Source organism: Dermacentor andersoni, chromosome 2 (genome assembly GCF_023375885.2).
Source record: "Dermacentor andersoni chromosome 2, qqDerAnde1_hic_scaffold, whole genome shotgun sequence".
Lineage (NCBI taxonomy): Eukaryota > Metazoa > Arthropoda > Arachnida > Ixodida > Ixodidae > Dermacentor > Dermacentor andersoni.
This window is the reverse complement of record NC_092815.1, coordinates 28,283,582-28,304,370: the sequence shown is the minus strand read 5'-3', so window position 1 is coordinate 28,304,370 and position 20,789 is coordinate 28,283,582. Positions and strand designations below refer to the sequence as shown.

Below are 20,789 nucleotides of genomic sequence, written 5' to 3'. Positions count from 1 at the left end.
GTGAGCAACTTGGAGATGTGGTTTGTTCGCCCGTATCTCCAAGTGGGTTCGACTCTGACCAAAGGTCGTGGTTACGATTGCCTTAATTAGTCTACTTTAGTTAACTGTGCCTAAATAAATTTGCCTTAATTAACCCCACACGACGTGGATTCGACTCCTACCAGAGGTCGTGGCTTTGACTCTCGACCTTCACAATATTAATTGGAATCGAACTAGGAGATATGGCGGGTTCGCCCATACCTCCAAGTGGGTTCGACTCCCATCTAAGGTCGAGGGCTCCACTTCATATGAATTTTGATGCCATTTCGGTGCCATGACGGCGTAACGCCGGCCATGAAATTTTGGTCCCATGAGCCGTCGAAGGTTTTCGCCTTTATAAAGGCGATTTTTGCTTTTTGCTTTTGTTTTCTGGAGTTACGTCATGAAGTCTACCAGGGCCATCCGTCACTCGTTTGTTTTGGCCTATAAGCCAAACCAAGGTGGGTGAGCAAAGAAAGGCGAGATGACTGCCGAAAGTCATCGGGAGCCACGTAAGCTGAAGCTAAGGGTGCCAGTGCAGTCGTAGAGCGACATGTTTGACAGCCTTAGTAATGACATCAAATAAATCGGTAACTTCAAGACAACGAGCCATTGAGGGCTGCGATGAGCTCGCCATGACTAACATGTAGAAACATCTCATAGTTCTTGCGGTTTGTCTCACAGTTCCTGCGGAAATGACAGAGGAAACTAATTAAGGATGACCATTTGATGGAATTTCTGAAGAACAATTAAAAACAATTTTAATAAAAAAAAAACTAAATTCTGAGGTATTACGTGCCAAATCCACGGTCTGCTATGAGCGGGAGATCCGGATTCGTTCTGACCCCTTGGAACTCTTTAACGTACCGCTATACATAAGTACACGAGCGTCCTTTGCATTCTGCCCCCACCGATATGCGACCACCGTGGTCGGGATCAAACCCGCGGCGGGTACAAACAACGTTAGCTCGCACCAACGTTTTCCTAATGCAACAATTCTTTCAAAACTAGTTGGTGCACCCTCGGAACGGTCAGCTCGAGCCGCTTGAGGGGACGTATTCTCGGAGGGTCACTTTCGGAGATGTAAATTTCAGTGCGCACTGATTGGCTGGTTTAGCAAAAAACGGATGAGTTGATTGGCTGGTTGAGCAAAAGCGCTCGAGTCATACAACGCGCAGTGTATTACGTCATGCGGAAGCGATAATATAGCCTAAAGTAAGTGTCCGAATGTAAGATTTCCTTGGAGAGGCACCTAGCTCTTGTCGAGTGCATGCAAAGGTGGTAATATTCATCGTTTCGAGGCGGTGTTGAAAACGGCCAGAATCGCTGCGATTAAAACACTCGTCTTCAACACTGGCATATTTTCTTGAAACTGCAAGTAGGTCACTTTGGATCCAACGACTTTCTTTGCACGTGCTGCGGTTAAAGTGCGTGGTCATGGGAAGGAAGGGGTAGTTGAGAGGCCCGATGGCTTGAGAACGAGGCATATCATCAGTATCGATTTGTGTCCAGTGCAACATAAAGCTCTCTGCCCAGCGTAATCGAATTACTACGCTCCTGTGTGCACCGAACCCACACCTTTCCTTTATATTCCTCTATCTCATCAGTCCGTCTAATTCTCTGCCACCTATCGTTGCGCATCAACTCCCAAGTAAACCATTTTGTTTCTCTTGTAAGTGTGCAACCGTTTTTCGCATTACATAATGTACTCAACTCCACATCCTGCGCTTAATTTTAACTGGAGTGTCGCGTGAAGAGAGGTATAAGCACAGAACAACCAATAGTGACGAATGAACGTGTAACCGCGCGTCAGTCACCAGGGAAAAACAGTTGTGAGACTCACACTGTATTACTGGCATTACCAGCATTACGTTCCCCCGTGACAAATCTCATACATTTAGGTTAGCCTTGAGTTCGACACTTGTAGCCTCGCAGATCTTGCTTCAAGGTCAACGCTTGTGAACAGTGACGCGTGGACACAGCAACTTGTAAGCGTGAGTCACGAAATCAGAAAAAAGGCAAAACAACGGCGGTACAGCCAGTGCCGATAGTCTAAACCCACCTATACGCATGAATTTCACAGGTGGCTTGGCCTTTACCTTGATAAATCTCACAGGTCAACTCCTTGGAGATGAGGCGTTGAAAGCGTTTGCATTCGGAAGGTCTCTAACTTGGATTCCGGGCATGTTTTATTTAATTTGCCTTCATTTTCATCTCAGTCCCTTAACAGTCACTGATTATTGTACACATACAGCAATGCGCACTTACTGATTTCGGTATCATTGATGCAAAACTTTAAGATATGAAACGTTCCAGGAAGCATAACGTCTGTCATCGCTGCTGTCCCATGTTTCTATATTTTTTCTTGTCACCAGCATACTACAGTGCTTGGTGAGCGCTCTTGCATCTTTTCGCTTCCCATCGATGCGAACGAGCACACAGGAGTTCCGAAGGCCCTTCCTTCGAGTCGCACTTGGCATTGCGAGAAACAAAACAAACACATAAGTAAACAATGGTTTTTACCTCATAGTTGTCGTTGTTCTTGTGAGATACGGGGCTGCTACGACAGCGAAAGAAACGAAGCCCTCAGCATTACCGTCATTATTTTCCTTCGTCATCCGTACTTACCCGCTAAGGAGTTGGTTCGCGCAATACTACGGGGATTACATATACGGCGAGCTACACGAGTCAGCGCGAAGGAAGCTGGGGGTGTGTGGAGAGGAGGGCGGAAAAGAAGTGACACATACACGAATATACCATAGTATATGTTCGTCTACTTGTATCTCTATAGGTGTACAGTAGAAATGTTTCGCCAATAAATAAACTACGGCCCAGTCGGAAGCTTCTTTCTTCGGTTCCCGTATTTCAGTGCCAGATTTAAGTAGCACGACGAGAGCTGCAAAGGCGTCGGCGATAGCGCCCCCCCCCTCCTCCCTCGCCAACACGAATGTGTTGCTCTCTCGGGAAATGAGACGGGTTGGTCGGTGGACTCCGTGCTGATGGCGCTATCGGCTCGACGAGCAGGAAAGGCATCTTCTTCGGCCATAGAGAGATCTTTCGCGCCGTCTTCTTATATAGGCCTTGTACACGAAGGAATCCGCTTCGCACGTATACTTGAGCGCTGTGTGCGGGCCGGAGTCACGTGTAAACGACACACACACACACAGAGAGAAGTGAAACAGCCTCTACGCATTAGCTGAGGAATTTTCGAGCCAAGCCGCTGGTTAGAATTTCACTTTAGAGTTTCCTCCACCGGTAGCGGCTGCTGCGACGAGGGGAAGAGCGCGATTTGAGGACATGTTTTTCCTCTGTCTGCCTTAGTTCTCCTAAATTACGGTTCTTTCGCTCTATTTCAAACTTCTTCTTTAGCAGTTAGTGCTTCTTGTGTTGTTGCCTCTGTGCAATTTTGTTCGTTTTCTTTCTGTCCACGCCTCACTAAACCTACTTCCCCTTTTCTCGGGCACTTAGGCGGCAATACTCGGTTGGCGGGTTGGAAGCTTTAAGCACAGAAATGAGGTTTCAGAGCAGCGATTTCGAGGCGTTGTCGTCGAATCAGATTGAGAGGGATGTCTTGAAATAGTTACTTGCTGGGAACGTTGGAAACGCGGTAATTGAAGTCGAGCTAACGAACCAGACACACACACACACACACACACACACACACACACACACACACACACACACACACACACACACACACACACACACACACACACAACAGAATTGTTCGGCAGGTGCGCTGGACATGAAACAACTTTTATTTTTCACACCGCCCTTTTATTTTGGTTTGGTTTGTTCGTTTCATCCTAGCTGTGGGATTCTGAAAATGGACTCGAGTGAGAAGAGCTTACTGCACTGCATCAAGTAATTTTGTTTCTCCCCGAACGATATCTCTAGATGCTCTAAACACTTATAGTTTCTCGTTCAATAATAAGAATGTTCCAATCTTTCTTACAGCACAGTCGCCACTGGCTGAGCAGCTTTGTCATTACGCATCTGGGCACAAAATCAAAGGTTAAATTTTCTATCTTCTTCTGCTTCTTCTCATTTTTTTTTCCGCGGCGACCGCATACCTTTGGAAAACGATCGACCGTGCGACTGAAGGTTACGTGCATGTTAGGAAATTGCTGTTCGTAAGCGTGTATATGTACAGGGTGTTTCAGCGAACACTTTCAAAAATCTTTAAGGGTTGGCGGTGGGAGATATCACAATTCCAGTTGATGAGCTGGTCTACTCGACGTGGCGGACACTACTTGCAAAAAAAAAAAAATTGAAATGCAAAGTTGACTAATTAAAAAAATCAGTAATTAGCTTTTTAGCTAATTACCTTATGGCCCGTATTGCGATATAAAAATTCTAGCCGTGCAGTTCGCAAGGCGGATCCACTTGGAACGAATTCTCAGGAGGACACCGGTTTAGAGATATTAATTTCCGCACTTTGCGGAGAAAGGCATTGGCATTCCAGTTAATTGGTGAAGAAAACGTTGTTATGTATATATATATATATATATATATATATATATATATATATATATATATATATATATATATATATATATATATCCTGGGCGTAAATTTTGTATTTTATACACGACCGGTTAGTACAGTTGCTGTTTGGGGTTCTTCGTCGTTATCAACACTTGTCTACGTCAAAGGTCTCCGACGTGGAGAAGTTGGCTTGTCGATTCCCTTTGCCGTTATTTTTTACTGCCCTTTGCCCGATTGATAAACACATATGTATTTCCATAATATGCTGGTTACTACATTACGCTTTGTTCTTTTTTTTTCACTTGTTTCGAATGTCTGAGTTAAGATTAGCGCAAAAAAGAAAGTGCTCAATATGGATAAATGCGGCTTGATTTGTGAAAAGACCTTCGCTATAAAAACGGTCGAGGCTGTGGACTGCGCATGTGAGATAGTGTAACACACAGATGGCACTCTACAGAATCATCTTTTTGAGGCTAGTTTTTGTTTTCTTTCTTGTCTTCTTGCGGCCAAATTTTCGTCACGCTACACGCTTTCACCTGGCCGTCGAATGTTCCAGCAACTGCGGCGTCTTTATTTTCTTAGGCTCAATTCTGCAGCTTCGCAATTTTCCTCGCGTCGCGGGTGGTCATTCACTCTTCAGGAGCAACTCCGTTTCGAACCGGTAAAGACGATGCTGACGTGGGCCTAAGCATGGTTGCGGTACCTTGTATAAGACGCTGGCAGGAGGATGTCTCTTTACATCGTGCAATAAGAAAAAAGAAAGTCGGCAAAGTATGCAGGGAGGAATAGCGCAAAGCCGTATTACGTGGACAGTTTTTGTGCACTTGCACGTTCACCAGCGGTCGACGGACAATCCTGTCTTGTCCTGCCTGACATATTTCATAACGTTTGCACAGCCAGATGTCTCGCGGTTGCCCCGTTTGTTGTTTCCTTCTTCTCTCTCTTGCGTACTTTATTTGGCGTCCTCACTTTCTGCTACAAAGCTTGGTACGCCTTAACGCTCGTCGTGTGTTTTTTTATTATCTTTCATTAATTTGCTTAGTTACTGTGTTGATTTCCTCAAGGACTACCCCAACGTTGTTATTGACGGCATTTATTTGCCAGCTCGAAACCTCTCTCCGTGCATTTGCTCAGGCCGTCACGGGTTCGTCGTCGCATCGCCGCTGCCTATTTCCCACTTAGTCCTCAGCTTCGCTTTCACCATGTGCCGGAAAAAAAACGAAACTCCTAGAAAGTATTCAGTTTATTAAAGGGACGGTGCTCTTGAAGGCGTACAATTTGTTGCACTGCGGACACTTAGTGTTTGTTGTTTCGTTGCGTAATTTCGTAAAGAACCGAACCTTCAACGAGCACATCTGTAGCGATGCCGGAGTCCTCTCCTGCAGCCGCCACAGGAGTGGTGGGCGATGAGGAGGGCAATCCTTCCCGAGCGCTCCAGCGCAGTACTTCACCTTTCAGACAGGAGGGTTCGAAAGCCATAAGCTCCTGCGCAACAGCATGCTCCAAAAGGACCGGCTATTCGCTCACACACGACGACGTTACGAAGACGTGCATATATCTTCAACGGAGCCGAGTTGTCGCATTGTCGCCCATTGCCTATCTTCACAACCTCCGGAATAGCCCTGGATATGTGCAATGATATTTAACTGAACATGCATTTCGCGCTGCAAATGCCGCGTCTAGAACTGGTAGGTTTGACAGAACTATACGTTCAAATCGAAAGTCTTTCTTTTTTTTGTCAGTCTGAAATATTCACTGTTGGCGATGAATGGCACCCCGCGAAATCGGTGGTGCGAGAGCGGGTTCCCTCTATATCGCCGGTGACAGTCTGGCCGCCAGTTGCCAACCACCGAACGCCCACCACCAGCCAGTGATCACGAAATTGGGAGAAATAAGTGCCAAAGGAAGCTATTCGCTCTAAAATACTCCGCCTCAACTTCGAAATCGGGGTCGAGATAAGCGCCCTCTATAGCTACTTGGAGTATAAGTGTTCAACATGGCCTAACAAAGCGCTGCACCCCATATCACTATACTTTCGACCAATATCCTGCTGACGTGCTTTCACAAATAGGTATAAAAACTATAAACACTGATAATAAGCCTCAGAATGGCTGGCCAACGTTTCGATAGATGAACCTATCTTCGCCAAAGGCCTTTGACGGAGCATGCCTATTTAAGTATATACTTAAGTAGGCATGCTACGTCGTGAACGTGGTACACAGCATATTTATGCTCAATTTTTATCCTCAATTTATATTCTTTCTTTATTATAAAGTTTGCCAGTCGGCATAAAATGTCTGAAACAGGCCAAAATCTCGCAATTCTCTGATTTCAACTGTCATGGTGCCATGAAACAGTATATTGCTACGGACCATTATTTACGATGAAAAAGAGGCCGGTGGTGTGAAGAATACGACGACGACGTTTGGAGGCTTGCGCGGGCTATTGCCATTTGGCCAAGTGCAGCGGAGTCATTTGTAATTGTACTTGTATGCAGCATCTCGTCTGCGTCTTCCCACGTAACTATTTGGTGAAGATGGACGTTCTCTGTCCTCATCACGAAACTTCGCAGTGGACGGCACGTCGAGCCTTCCATCATGGCTCCCGGGGACGACAGCTCGACTCAACCGGCTGTGACAGCTGCTCTTTTGCGACGGACATTGCTCTTTGAGCTCCATGACGCACCCACGGCAGGAGACCTTGGGGTACCTCGCATGTACGACCGTGTCCTCCGCCGCTTCTACTGGCCCGGTCTCGCTCGCTCCGTCCGGCGTTACGTTGTTGTCTCTGATTCTTGCCAGCGGTCTGAAAACACCTCAGGTTCTGCCTGCCAGCCATCTCCAGCCGATCACAGTCCATGCGGAACCGTTCTTCCGCGTTGCATTATAGATCATCTCGGTCCCTTTGCCACGTCATCCTCCGGGCACAAATGGGTATCTGTTGCAACTGATTACGCCACACGATATACCATCACACGGGATCTCCCCCTCCGACCAGTTGCGCTACTGACGTCGCAGACTTTCTCTTGCGTAACATTATCTTGCTTCATTGCGCCTCGCGACAGCTGCTTACTGACCGCGGTCGTAACTTTTTGTGGAAGGTTACCGCCGACATTTTGCCAGCCTGCTCCATTCAACACAAGCAGACCACCTCATACCATCCTCAAACCAATGGAATGAAAGAGCGGTTGAACCATACCTTCACATATATGTTGTCCATTTTGAAGTACCACCATGACTGGGACATCGCCCTTCCTTACGTCACATTCGCTTATAATTCGTCTCGTCATGACACCACCGGATTTTCTCCATTTTATCTATTGTATGGTCGCGAAGTGACGTAGCCTCTTGATACTGGACAAACACATGGACACATGGACACACGCATCGCAAAGATGGATGTCGTTCTGTGAGTCTTCGGATCCAAGAAAACATTTGTCGCACATATGGAGAACTATTTGTGATCTCCGTCGAACCCCTCAGCAGCGCCACCCTTTCAAGTCTTTGGCCCTAAATTCAGCAACTTTACAGAGAGATTAACGTCACTGACGATTTCAGCAAGAAGATTGCTGGCGAAACTAGTTCCGTTGGAACATCGACGCTCGACCATACACCGTTTTCACGCGACCCCAGCATGGGCAGTCCTTTCCTTATGGACGAACTCGAGGGTGCACTTGCCTTGCGCAAGCGTTCATCGTCTCCAGGACCCGACGGTATAACCAATCGTGCCCTATGTAATCGTGGCGAAGAGGCCCGGAAAGTGCCCCTGCTTTTGTTCAACAGCTCCTGGCAGACAGGCACGGTTCCCCAGGAATGGAATACCAGTAGCCTAATTGCACTGCTCAAACCTGACACGTTGCATGTATATCATACCGACCGACTGCACTTGGCATCTGCATCCGAAAACTAATGGAGAGGATGGTTCTAGCACGATTAGAATGGTACCGCGAACGTTACAAGGTATATTCAGGTGCAATAGTGGGTTTCAGGCTTGGCCGTTCTTCCATAGACAACGTTGTCAACTTGTTGATGTACGTCGGGCACCAGAAGTCCTGCAAACGATTATCTGCTGCCCTGTTTCTGGATGTTAAAGGAGTATATGATAACGTAACACGCAAAGCGATCTTCAGCACGTTATAGGCAGTAGAACTCGGCGGCAAGATATACTTCCGAATTAGTAGCTACATACAAACGAGATCCTTTTACAGTGAAGCTGTATATGGCTAGCGGATTTGTCGGTCCATCCGTCTGTCGCCTGTGCGCCGAAAACTCCTCCGGTGCAAACCCATGCGCTTGCGCGAAAAAAAAAAAAGGAAAGATATATACGCGCGATTGGCTGCACGATTGGCTGCGCAAGTAGTGACGTCTTTGCTCTCCATCCCAGCCGAGCGCGCGTGCAGCAGTTTCTCTCCGGATCCGAATTGGGTAGCCCACGCGTCATGCGCACTCTTGAGGAGCAGACAGCTTTCGATCAGCAACGCCGCGAGCAGAACTGGGAACGAGCTCGTCTACACAGTGCCGATGCTGCATGCCGGACACAAGAACAAGCTCGTGCAGCCGTGCGCAAGCAGCGACTGCGTACCGAGGATCCGCCAGCCTACCAAGCTGGCGTTAACTGGATTAACCCAGTGATATACACTGGGGCCGCACGTTTAAGCTTCGCTGGTTAACCATCTGTACGGAGTGCTTGGGCGATGATGTTTTTATACTCACCAGGATGGCCCAAACTCTTAGCATTACTATAACCGTGGGGTCCCTGAGGCTCGAGCAGTGACCCCGGCACTCTTCAATCTAACACTCATTGGACTCGCTGACACCCTTCCGTGCACAGTTCGGCTTTCCATCCATACCGACGACATGTGTATTTGGACGTCGGGTGTGACGCGACCTCAGCTTCGCGCGTGGCTTCAGAAAGACATTTTAACATAATCCTGCCTTCGGGAACAAGGACTTCAAAGACCCTGTGAAAAGGTTGCAGTGGTGGCGAGGAAACCAATGTCTCCAAGCCTGATTTTCCTCCGGCGGACAGCTGATCTCGTACAGCACAAGTCACACATGTTTGGGGTGGTTATTCATTTATAGAAGTTTCTCCTGGACTCGGCAGGTGAATTAGGTGAAAACAGTCTGTTGGGAATTTGCCATATGTTTAGGTTCCTAGCAAGGAATACCTGCCGAGTGTCAGTACACTATATGCTGCAAATGTACAACGTCCCCTTTATTAGATTTCTGCCGTACAGCCTACCGGTCATCTCCAACACCTGCAGAATTAACCTGAATACAATCCAAGGTATCCAAGACCAAGTCCTTAGGGTATGCCTTGGTCTACCGTGGAGCACGTCAACGACATAATTTATTGCAATAATTCAAGATTAAACAATATCAGAAGGTACATTACTATTGAAACAATACGTGTGCACATGACACGCCCACCTGCCACCTTGCAAGTCTTCCATTAGAAAGGCCCCACACAACATTCAGTGCAACTGTCTTCGCGCACCGTGCCTTTCTGACGTCAGGGTACGCACCTGCGGCAAGGCCTTTGATTCCTCCATTGTGTGTACTCAAGCCAACCTCATAATCCCAGGACTTAAGAAAATGTTGGACATATACTCATCTCCACTCAAGCAACCTAATTTAGACCTCTTGAACAAGGAATACAGCGACTGCAAACACGTCAATTCTTTGTTGAATTATTGAAATTCTTTGTAGCAAATGTGCATTTTTTTATGTGCGCTGTAGTGCTGCTACTGGGCGGCATCCGGGCCACTGCGGGGTACTCGATGCCTTTTCTCCCTGTGTCATCTTGAGATTTTATATAGTTGAAAGAGGTAAATGCAACTTGGGATCATTTTTCGGGCCCCCATGGTTCACCTTGTATGACTCATAAAAAGCCACTTGTCTCTTTATATATATATATATATATATATATATATATATATATATATATATATATATATATATATATATGCGGATTCGTGGATGAGTCTTGCGACTGGCGAGAACCGCATCTCTCACCGGTTTCGCACGACGTTTGCAACTTCGCGCTACCATTGGTGCTAAAGATCTCGAAGCGCCTATCACTAGTTGCCTCGCCCTCGCTGCTCTGAAAAAAAAAATATTCTTAAAACGTTTCATGACGAGTAGCAAGATCGTAACTTTAGAAGGCAACGTCAGCATAAATTCTAACGCCACACAGGAAAAAGAAGAAGAAGACTGCCAGAACTTATCTGACGCATAATTAAGGCAGAATTTGATGTGCGTGCCCCGTTTCCAAATATATATGTATCGGTTATCATAGATGCCACAGTGAACGCGGAGAGTTGGTTTCCATCCGTCTCGCTTCAATTTATGCTGATGGCATACGTATATATTGAACGTAAACTGCCTTCGTGTACGTCTATCAGAATATGACGCTGAGTTTGCATGCAGTCCGCGAGTCGCCCGCATGCGTCACTCTAAAGTCTCTGATATAGTAACGTTACGCCAAAGGCGCCATAAAGAACTCTCAAAATTCAATAGAAAACTAAGCAGTCTCGCTCGAACTAGAGTAGCATCTTCTTCTGTAAGTAGTTCTTCGGGCTACTGAAACCGCGCGACTTCCGCAAGTTTGAGGTGTGCGTGTTTCTTTGCAGAAGCTCATCGAGAATGCGGAAGCAACGGCACCTGGCTGCACGGAAACTGGACCAACTACACCGAGTGCTTGGAGCTGCTGCCCCAGGTCAGTTACACTGCAGCTGGCCGCGTGGGTGCTTGAAGCCACGAGTGTTGTCGCTGTGCAAGCTCGCTTGCGCCTGAAGAGGGCATTAAAAAGAAAAAGAAAATAAAAAGATAAATATAAAGAGAAAGATTAGGATAACCTACGCTGACAGAGAAAGGTTTTAAAATGTCAACTAGCAAGTGTTTTTGTTTTCGTACTTTTCATATCACAAGCCTGACTGCGGGTATACCCTCTTCTACGAAAACAAGGCCCTCTACGTACACGATTGTAGGCAGGGCAGTCCCGTATTGCATACTGCGTTACGGCGGCTGCTTCATTGCTCAATAGAAAATGAAAATCTCTCGAGTAAATTATACCCGCAGATAGTCTGCGATGCAAGCAAAACAGAACTTGCGATAATTTAGTGGCGTATATTTATAGACATGCAAGGCAGTTGTTAACATTATGCGCTAACATCAGCATTAAAAAAACGTATTTTCCTACTTTGTTTTATAGATTAATTCGTCTTTCTCGTGGCAGGCCCGCCATAAGAGTGATTTCGCAGTGCGGCTTGATTCAAAGTTTTCCGTTAGCGCGTGTGCAACATCAGATTAGACTGGTAGCTGGACTAGCTCTTCTTCCTCTATGTTTACTATGGAACTGGACTAATTTTTGGTTGAGTTAACATATTTTAAATAGGCATGAAGGGCTCAATAAGGCAATAGCAATATGCACGTATCCGCGTGTCACTGCAAACTACATCGAGGTTGAGGCTAGACTTATCGATGATCACATGTCTCCATAATTACTTTGTTTAGCGCAAAACAACGGACGCAAGAAAGACGGCCGGACAAGGCGCTACTTCAACTGACATGCGATTGACATGTTGTTTTGCTCTAAACAAAGTAATTATGGATTCCCACCAACTAGCCCTCCAACGCATTGTGGTGATGACATGTCTTCTATTTAATGTCTTACGATATTGGCTAGGTATGCTTACGTTTCTACAGCGACAAAAGTTCAATTTACCAAGTTTCTGCGACAACGCGCTGCATTATCTTCATATCGCTTGATCTAGGAAACTAAAATAACAATGCTGTTCAGTTCGGTATATCGGCGTTCCTTAGGACAAGCAAGAATATTATTGAACACGTTAAAAATTAAGTCACATTCTTAGTTTTTACGTGTCGAAGACACGCAATGTTTATGAGGCCCGCCGTAGTGAGGGGTGGGAGGGGGGGCATGAATTTCTTATGAATTTTTATCACCTGGCGTTCTTTAACGCGCACCCAATGCACGGTACGCGGGAGTTTTTGCCTTTCACCCCCATCGAAATGCGGCCGCTCCGACCGGGATTTCATCCCGCGAATTCATGCTTAGAAGCGCAACGCCAAAGCTACTATACGCCACCACGGCGGGTTGTTCTTTAGGTGTTCGCTATAGAACGTGAGTAGGTAATGTAAACAAGACTGAAGATATTTTGAGGAGCCCTACATAAGTAAATACTTAGGTGCACAACGTATAAAGCGGAGTAATTGACTCGACGGTTTTATAAACGCAGACTCTACAGTAAGTGGAGGCATCTTTATAATTACAATTTCATCTGCATCTTCTTCTTTTTTATTCTATATATGTCCTTCATTAGAGGGAATTAGGTCGATGGGAAAGCTCCTAACTCTAACTTCTAACTCCTAACTCTAACCTAACTCTAGTCCTTTCTCGCGTGCCATTTTATTTGGACAACAATTCTACTCCAAGCAGAGAGCGCTTAGCTCGCTTCTGATGTTGCAGTCGAAGCACTAGCGGAGTATTTTAGAGTGAATAGCTATCTTGAAACCAATGACGGCAGGGTTGATCTGTCATTATTGCTCATACTTATGACTGAGATGCTTCGACTTCACGATTATCTCTCTTCTCTCGTTAGCATTCGTTATTACCGGTCTCGTTTCGCCAATAATTGAGCCCGACATTAGCGTCTGATATCTGCTCCTCACTGACATCCGATGTAGGAGGCCCGATAGCAGCTCCATAGAAGCCACTCACAGGACGAGCGCGTGTGGCGCACTGACACGCTGAAACGGTCGCTGTGCGGTAGTTTCTTTTTTTTTTTTCTTGCATTCTGAGTTTCTTAATTTCGCTGTCCACCATAATTTTCTGGACGCACGTCACCATTTTATCAGCATTTATTTGTAGTGTAATAACCATTATCTTCCAGTAGGGAGATTAGCCCGCAGCGAATATATGAAATCGGGATACGCGCTTCACGAGGATTCCTATTATTTCGTATAGCTTATGTGACCGCTGCTAATAACGTCTCTTCTTCGTTTTTGGAATCCAGTTTATGATGTTTAATTAACTATAGTTACGTGATCAAAGCTAATTGAATTAGAACTATGCCATCTCTACTCTAATATAATATGTTTGATTCAATAATAGCTGTAATAATAAATATAATAGGATTGATTAGCCTCGGAGTTTACCGTAATAATTAGTTAACCCGCCTCCCTCCTCTTTTTTAAGTAGCTTCATTAGCTGTATCAAAACTGCGTTGCATGTTTCTTTTTTACACCACAAAACCACTGTGCGGCTTTTTGTCTTGAATGCTCCTCAAAATTTTATTAAGTAAATAGGTTTTACGTGCAGAACCACGATCTGATTATGAGGCACGCCATAGTGGGGGACACCGAATTAATTTTGACCACCTGGTGTTCCTTAACGTGCAACCAAATGTATTAACCTTTATTGAATTCAGGCTACCGGAAGCGTCATAACCAATATGTATGATATAAGCTTGTGCTCAAATCTCGTTTTATCTTTGTTTTTTATTATTTTTTGCAGACGCAGTGCATTTTCAAATCAGTAAATGCCGTAGAAAGATCGACATTTGGGCGAGTTGGTACTGGTTTAACATCTTGAAGGGGCAGCGCAATACGACAAGGACAGAAGGCAGGAACACACAGGGCAGCACGGAACTCAGAACTAACTTTATTCGAAGGCATACACAAACCTATGCACTACAGCCCATAGCCACGTGCTCTCACATCGATGGCGTCATTACCAGTGCGCAGGCAAAAACGCAAAATCCTGCAATTTAAAGCCCAGGCAACGACCTGTTCATTTATATCGGCCAAACAGTTCCTTGTCTGGACATTAGATTGTGTGAGCATAGGCGCTCGCTAACGAGTAATGCTTACTCACATGTCGCGCGACATTGCTCTGAGCATGGCAGCACTCCAATCTATGAAAATACTTTCCGCGCGTAGGAATCAGACTACGAGGGATATTATTGAGGCCTACTATATCAGGAAAAAAGGGTCGCGTTGTGCAAGCATGCCATCGCTAAATTTGTATGATAGTGAATTTGAATTTTTAAGCCGCCTGATAGTGCAGCATTAGATAACAGGATTTTGCATTTTTGCCTGCGCACTGATAATGACGCCATCGATGGGAGAGCACGTGGCTATGGGTTGTAGTAAATAGGTTTGTGTATGCCTTCGAATAAAGTTGTGAGTTCCGCGCTGCCCTGTGTGTTCCCGCCTTCTGTTTCCGTCATATTGCGCTGCCCCTTCAAGGTGTTCAGTGAATTCCTTCCCGCGTGGAGGTTTCTTACCTTGCGCAGGGTGAAAACGGGCCAAAGGTAATGCGCGTGCTCGAAAAAGTTGAAAACGAGTACATGTGCTCGAAGTGTGGCGGTAACTTATTCGCTTCGATAGTGGCGTCGAGTCACACCATTCTTTCTTCTTGGCCTCCTGTCCTGTCCCTCTTGTGTTTCCTGTCAATTACTTCGCGCCGCAAAACTTTCGTTAAAGCTATGCACTAACTTGCCCAACGTTCATCATCATCTTCTTCTTCATCAACCAATCTCATGTCCACTGCGGGACGAAGTCCTCTCCCTGCGATCTCCAATTACACCTGTCCTGTGCCAACTGATTCCAACTTGCGCCTGCGAATTTTTTGATTTCATCCCCCCACCTAGACTTCCACCGTCCTAGACTGCACTTGCCTTCTCTTGGAACCCATTCTGTAACCCTAATGGTCCACCAGTTATCTAGCCTACGCATTACATGACCTGCCCAGCTCCATTTCTTTCTCTTAATGTCAATCAGAATATCGGCTATCCCCGTTTGCTCTCTGATCCAAACCCCTCTCTTTCTGTCTCTTAACGTTACGCCTAACATTCTGGGTTCCATCGCTAATTGCGTGGTCCTTAACTTGTTTTCGAGCTTCTTTGTCAGTCTCCAAGTTTCTGCCCATATGTTAGCACCGGTAGAATGCATTGATAGTATACCTTTCTTTTTAATGATAATGGTAAGCTTCCAGTCAGGATCTGATAATGTCTGCCGTATGCCCTCCAACCCATTTTTATTCTTCTGTAAGTTTCCTTCTTACGATCAGGGTCTCCTAAGCCTAAGCCATAATCCTAAGCCTTCCCAGTTTAATAGTTTCTATACTTCTTTCAAGAATGCAGTGAATAGCATTGGAGAGATTGTGTCTCCTTGTCCTGACCCTCTTCTTTATAGGTATCTTTCTACTTTTCTTGTGAAGAATTAGGGTAGCTGTAGAATCTCTATAGATATTTTTCAGGATATTTACGTAAGCCTCCTGTACTCCTTCATTACGTAATGCCTCTATGACTGCTGGTATCTCTACTGAATCAAATGCCTTTTCGTAATCTATGAAAGCCATATAGAGAGGCTGATTGTAATCTGTGGATTTCTCGATTACCTGATTAATCACGTGGATGTGATCCATTGTACAGTATCCCTTCCTGAAGCTAGCCTGTTCTCTCTGTTGACTGAAGTCAAGTATTCCCCTTATTCCATAGAAAATTATCTTGGAGAACATTTTATACAATATTGGAAGTAAGCTAATGGGCCTATAATTTTTCAATTCTTTAATGTCTCCCTTTCTGTGGATTAGTATCATGTTTGCATTCTTCCAGCTCTCTGGAACTCTTGGAGTGGTGACGCATTTCGTATAAAGGGCCACAAGCTTTTCAAGCATGATGTCTCCTCCATCTTTGATTAAATCGACTGTTATTCCATCTTCTCCTGTCGCTTTTCCTCGTTTCCTGTCTTGTAAAGCCCTTCAAACTTCATCGCTAGTTATAGAAGTAGCGTCTGTAACCTGTTCATTACTGCTTCGAATGGAGGTATCGTGGCTCCTCTAGGTATTGTACAGGTCAATATCGAATTCTTCCGCAGCTTTTTTTTTATATCTTCGAAATCGCTGATGATATTACCCCGCTTATCTTTTAGTGCATACGTCTTAGTTTGTCTTATGCCAAGGTTTCTTCCCACTAATTTCATGCTGCGTCCATTTTTTACTTCTTCCTCAGTCTTTCTTACGTTATAATTTAGAATATTCTTTGTTTTATCCTTGTTGATCAGTTTGACAATTCCGCGAATTCTACCTGATCTCTTGAGTTGGACACTTTCATTCTTTGTCGTTTCTTTATTAGGTCCTTTGTTACTTGGGAGAGCTTACCTACTGGTTGCCTTGGTGCCTTACCTTCCATTTCAATTGCTGCTTCTGAAGCCAGCCTAATTACGGTATCATTAATTACCTCTGTGTGATCTTCATCTCTCTCTTCTAAGGCTGCATATTTGTTTGCAAGTAGGAGCTTGAATTGGTCTGCTTTTACCCTTACTGCGTCTAGGTTGGCCTGTTTTTTCTTGACCAATTTTACTCTTTCTCTTTTCAAATTGAGCTGAATCCTAGACTTCGCTAACCTATGATCATCGCACTTTACCCTATTTAACACCTGTACATCCTGCATTATGCTGGGATCGGCAGAAAGTACGAAATCAATTTCATTTCTTGTTTCACCATTAGGGCTTTTCCAGGTTCACTTTTTGTTGCTACACTTTCTGAAGAAGGAATTCATTATTCGCAGCTTATTCCTTTCCGCGAATTCTACCGACATCTTTCCTCTAGTGTTTATAGAATCGACGCCGTAGTTGCTAATTGCTTGTTCACCAGCCTGCTTTTTCCCCACTGTTGCATTGAAGTCGCCCGTTACTACAGTGTACTGAGTCCACTTTTCTCATCGCTAATTCCACAACTTCATAAAAATGACCTGCCTAATCATTATCATGACTGGAGGTTGGAGCGTAGGCTTGTACTACATTTAATCTATACCTCTTATTAAGTTTTCTTACGACTACTGCTATTCTCTCATTAATACTGTAAAATTCGTCAATGTTGCCCGCTATGTCCTTATGGATTAAAAATCCTATTGCGTGCTTCTTCTTATCTGAAAGATCTCTATAGCAGAGGACGTGGCCATTAGACAGCACTATATAAGCCTCACCAGTTCTTCTAACCCCACTAAGGCCAATGATATCCCAAACAATACCTGATACTTTCTCAGGGAAGCTGCTAAGCTAGTTTCATTCGATGGTTTCGGGTGTTAAATGTTGCCAGAGTCAGTTTCCAATACTGCACCAGGGAGGCCAATTTCGGTTCTGGTGAGGGAGTGTGTTTTGTTGAATCTTAGTGGATCTTCCTAATTTGATTAGTATAGCCCCACTGGCTCTCGGCATTTTTGCCGGTGTCAGGCGCCACTCCAAGTCATGAGATTCAAGGTACTGGAGCAGGTGAATTCAAGCCCAACGTTATACTCTGCTAAAGAGCACATCAATCATTGTTGTATAGCGTGTCAACAATGATTACACATATCCGGACGTCCTGACCACGCTAGAAAGGCTCCTGTTGGAGCCGGAATGCTGAGATGTGAGCCAATTTGACATTGTTTAGGGGCGGGCCGGCGGCACAACCTCTCACAAAAAAGTTCATATTGTATTGTAAGCTTCACGTATGTAAGCTCGTACTGTATATATAAGCTTCATAAGCACCAGCGCATTACAGAAAACTGATTGTGTTATTTTTTTTCTCATATTCCTGTACACGTATTTTGCCTTTCTGCAGGCTTGCAGCACAAGTCGTTGGTTCAAACTGCTATGCAAAAAAAAGAGAAAAAAAGAAAAAAAGAAAAAAGAGAGGAAACGGAACAACATAAACAACGACGACGACAGCGAATAAACAGAGCTGTCATCGACCACACAAGGTGCATTAGAAAATTAATGGGAATTTATACGTGCACATAGGGCTGATATGAGGGCTAGGATGTCCAATGACCGTTTCCCTTCGCCCAGAAAAAGAAAAAAAAAAGAGAGAGAAAGAGCGACATACTCGAAAACGGGCGAATGAAATTACAGAAAAAATTATGATTATGCCTGTGATGCAGTCACTTAGCTTAACACGACTGCTGAACAGCGACTGCCTCGACAGGTGAATATTAAAGCCGCCGCGGTGGTATAGCGGTTGTTGTGTGGCGCTGCTAAGCACGAGACTGCGGGATCAAATGCCGACCGCGGCGACCGCATTTCGATAGGGGTGAAATGCAAAAACGCCCGTGTCTCGTGCGTTGAGGGCACGTTAAAGGCGTCCTGGCACTCAAGATTACTCCGCAGTACCCCACTACGACATGCCTCGTATAACTAAATCGTCATTCTGGCAAGTAAAACACCAGAATTCAATTCAGGTCGATGTTAAACTGCTCCCAACATAATGAACTCTAAAACTGCGACCGATTTGTTTATTTGTGATTTCTTTTAATTGTGACAGTTATTTCCTGAGCTTTTTCCTTTCCAGTACTGTGAAGAAGCAATCGCGGAATGAGAAAGATATGGAAAAGGAAAAGAAATAAGCAATGCTCAGAGCGTTGACGTTTGAGGATGATCGGCTTTATTTAGGATTGCTAGGCTTCCGGAAATCCCCCTTTACTCGAAGATCTTTCAGCATTTGCATATCGACCCATATTTGAAGAAGGGATAAGTGCTGGTGTCACTATGTATGGAAATGTGCCGGCTGGTTCCCAGTCATTGCCGAAGTACGTGCGTATGCTTTATACTGTCGCACATTGTTAAGAAGGAGGTGTGAGCTCGACAGCACTCGTTATCGGTCCTCTATCACGCGAAACACTTCCTGCTACAAGATCTAGAGGACGCTTATTTCATTTTATTTTTATTTCTGGTCTTCCTACTTAATAGACCTTGAATACGTGAAGGCAATCTCTTCTATCGAAGAGTACGCATTTATTTATCTTTTTTTCTTCTCTCTTCCGTGACAGTCGGGGCCCAGCAACATTCCTGCCATTGCGAGCTACATTCTTCTCGTCTTCTCGCTTGTCAGCCTGGTGGCGCTGTGTGTGACACTGTTCATCTTCACGTACTTCAAGTAAGTGAGCACTTCCCCTGCAACCTTGCACTACTGCAGTTACAGCAATGAACACAACGACAGAAAATTATGTTTCATCTCCCCCTACCCCAATTTTTTCGCAGTTTCCTGCAATAGGCCATACGCAGGAAAGGACATCCTGTCGAATGTTTCCTGGAAACTGGAGATGGCGAGTGTCTATAACGAGAGCTATTGACCTCCACCCTGAAAGTTTATGAGCTCGGCATGTGATGTGGTGATGAGCTAGGTGATGGGAAAGATGGCGTACAAGCGCATACACGTAGACTAGGACGTACGAAAAAAAAAGAGAGAACGTTATTACCGCAGAGACACTAGTTGTGTTGTCACAGTTAAATTTCCTAGTCGGACTGACGAGGAACTTTCGAGAAAAGCAACCTTCGATTACCGAATAGAATACCCAATATTTTCTCATTTCGAAATAACGTCTTATATACAGTTCCCGCAGAGTCCATCTGGTGAAGAAAATACTTACGCGTACTTACATCATTTTATAAATGCACGTAATGCCACTCACAACTGGGCGTTCGGTCCACTGAAGAGCTTGTAAATGAAAAGCAATTTATTACAGTTTCTGGTGCACCATCACATGAAATTAATGGAACAAGGCAACAACACTTCGCCAGATTCCCGATGAGTTTTGTGTTCGTTGAAGGAGGTTTGATGAAATACTGCAACAGGGCACACTGTTGTAAAGGGATGAATACGTGGCGAGACGAGAAAATTAAAATTTTTTTTTTCTGAATTTAGACAAGCTTGTAGGCTGCCTAAAAATCGAGACATAATGAATAGATGGCTTTCATTTATTTAGTAGAGCTTATTTGCCTCGTGCATTCTCTCACGACTTAGTGCCTCTACCCAACAACCACACCTATGCTTCAGCGGAAAAGGCGACTATTTCTTGTATGGCTAGTGGGAAAAGTCCTCATTTGCTTTGGTCTCCTTCCCTTGAGGCTCCCAATAATTTCTCTTCTCCCTTATAATCGAGCAGAAACAAATATTCGAAAACATCGATCGTCTAATCGAATACGAACATATATAAGACACTATTTGATTAGTATTCATATCTTCGCGTATTTTCACTTCCATAGTCAACATGTATTTACTTGTGTTTGACTGGTGCACACGTAAAATTGTACCCAGCGGTCGTTACTGCCATAGCGTGATGACTGGAGCTTCAATTATTAACACAGTGCGAGTACCGACAAGCTCGTCGACGACTCACATGAACCTGTGAAGAACGCTTTCTTTTTTCGTCACCTTTACGTAACTGGCACTGCGTTTTCGTTTGGAAAATAATTGTTGAGAATGAGTTTCGAGATTGATAC

General features: G+C 44.8%; 1 protein-coding gene across 1 annotated transcript in view; it reads left to right on the top strand.

Annotated features, from left to right (window-relative positions):
- LOC126542176 (corticotropin-releasing factor receptor 1-like) overlaps positions 1-20,789 on the top strand; it is a 318,876-nt gene that overhangs the window by 176,988 nt on the left and 121,099 nt on the right. The window contains exons 3-4 of the mRNA XM_055077310.2: positions 11,138-11,223; positions 19,337-19,443. Of these exons, the coding sequence (XP_054933285.2) occupies positions 11,138-11,223; positions 19,337-19,443 (193 nt within the window). The remainder of the gene's footprint in view (positions 1-11,137; positions 11,224-19,336; positions 19,444-20,789) is intronic.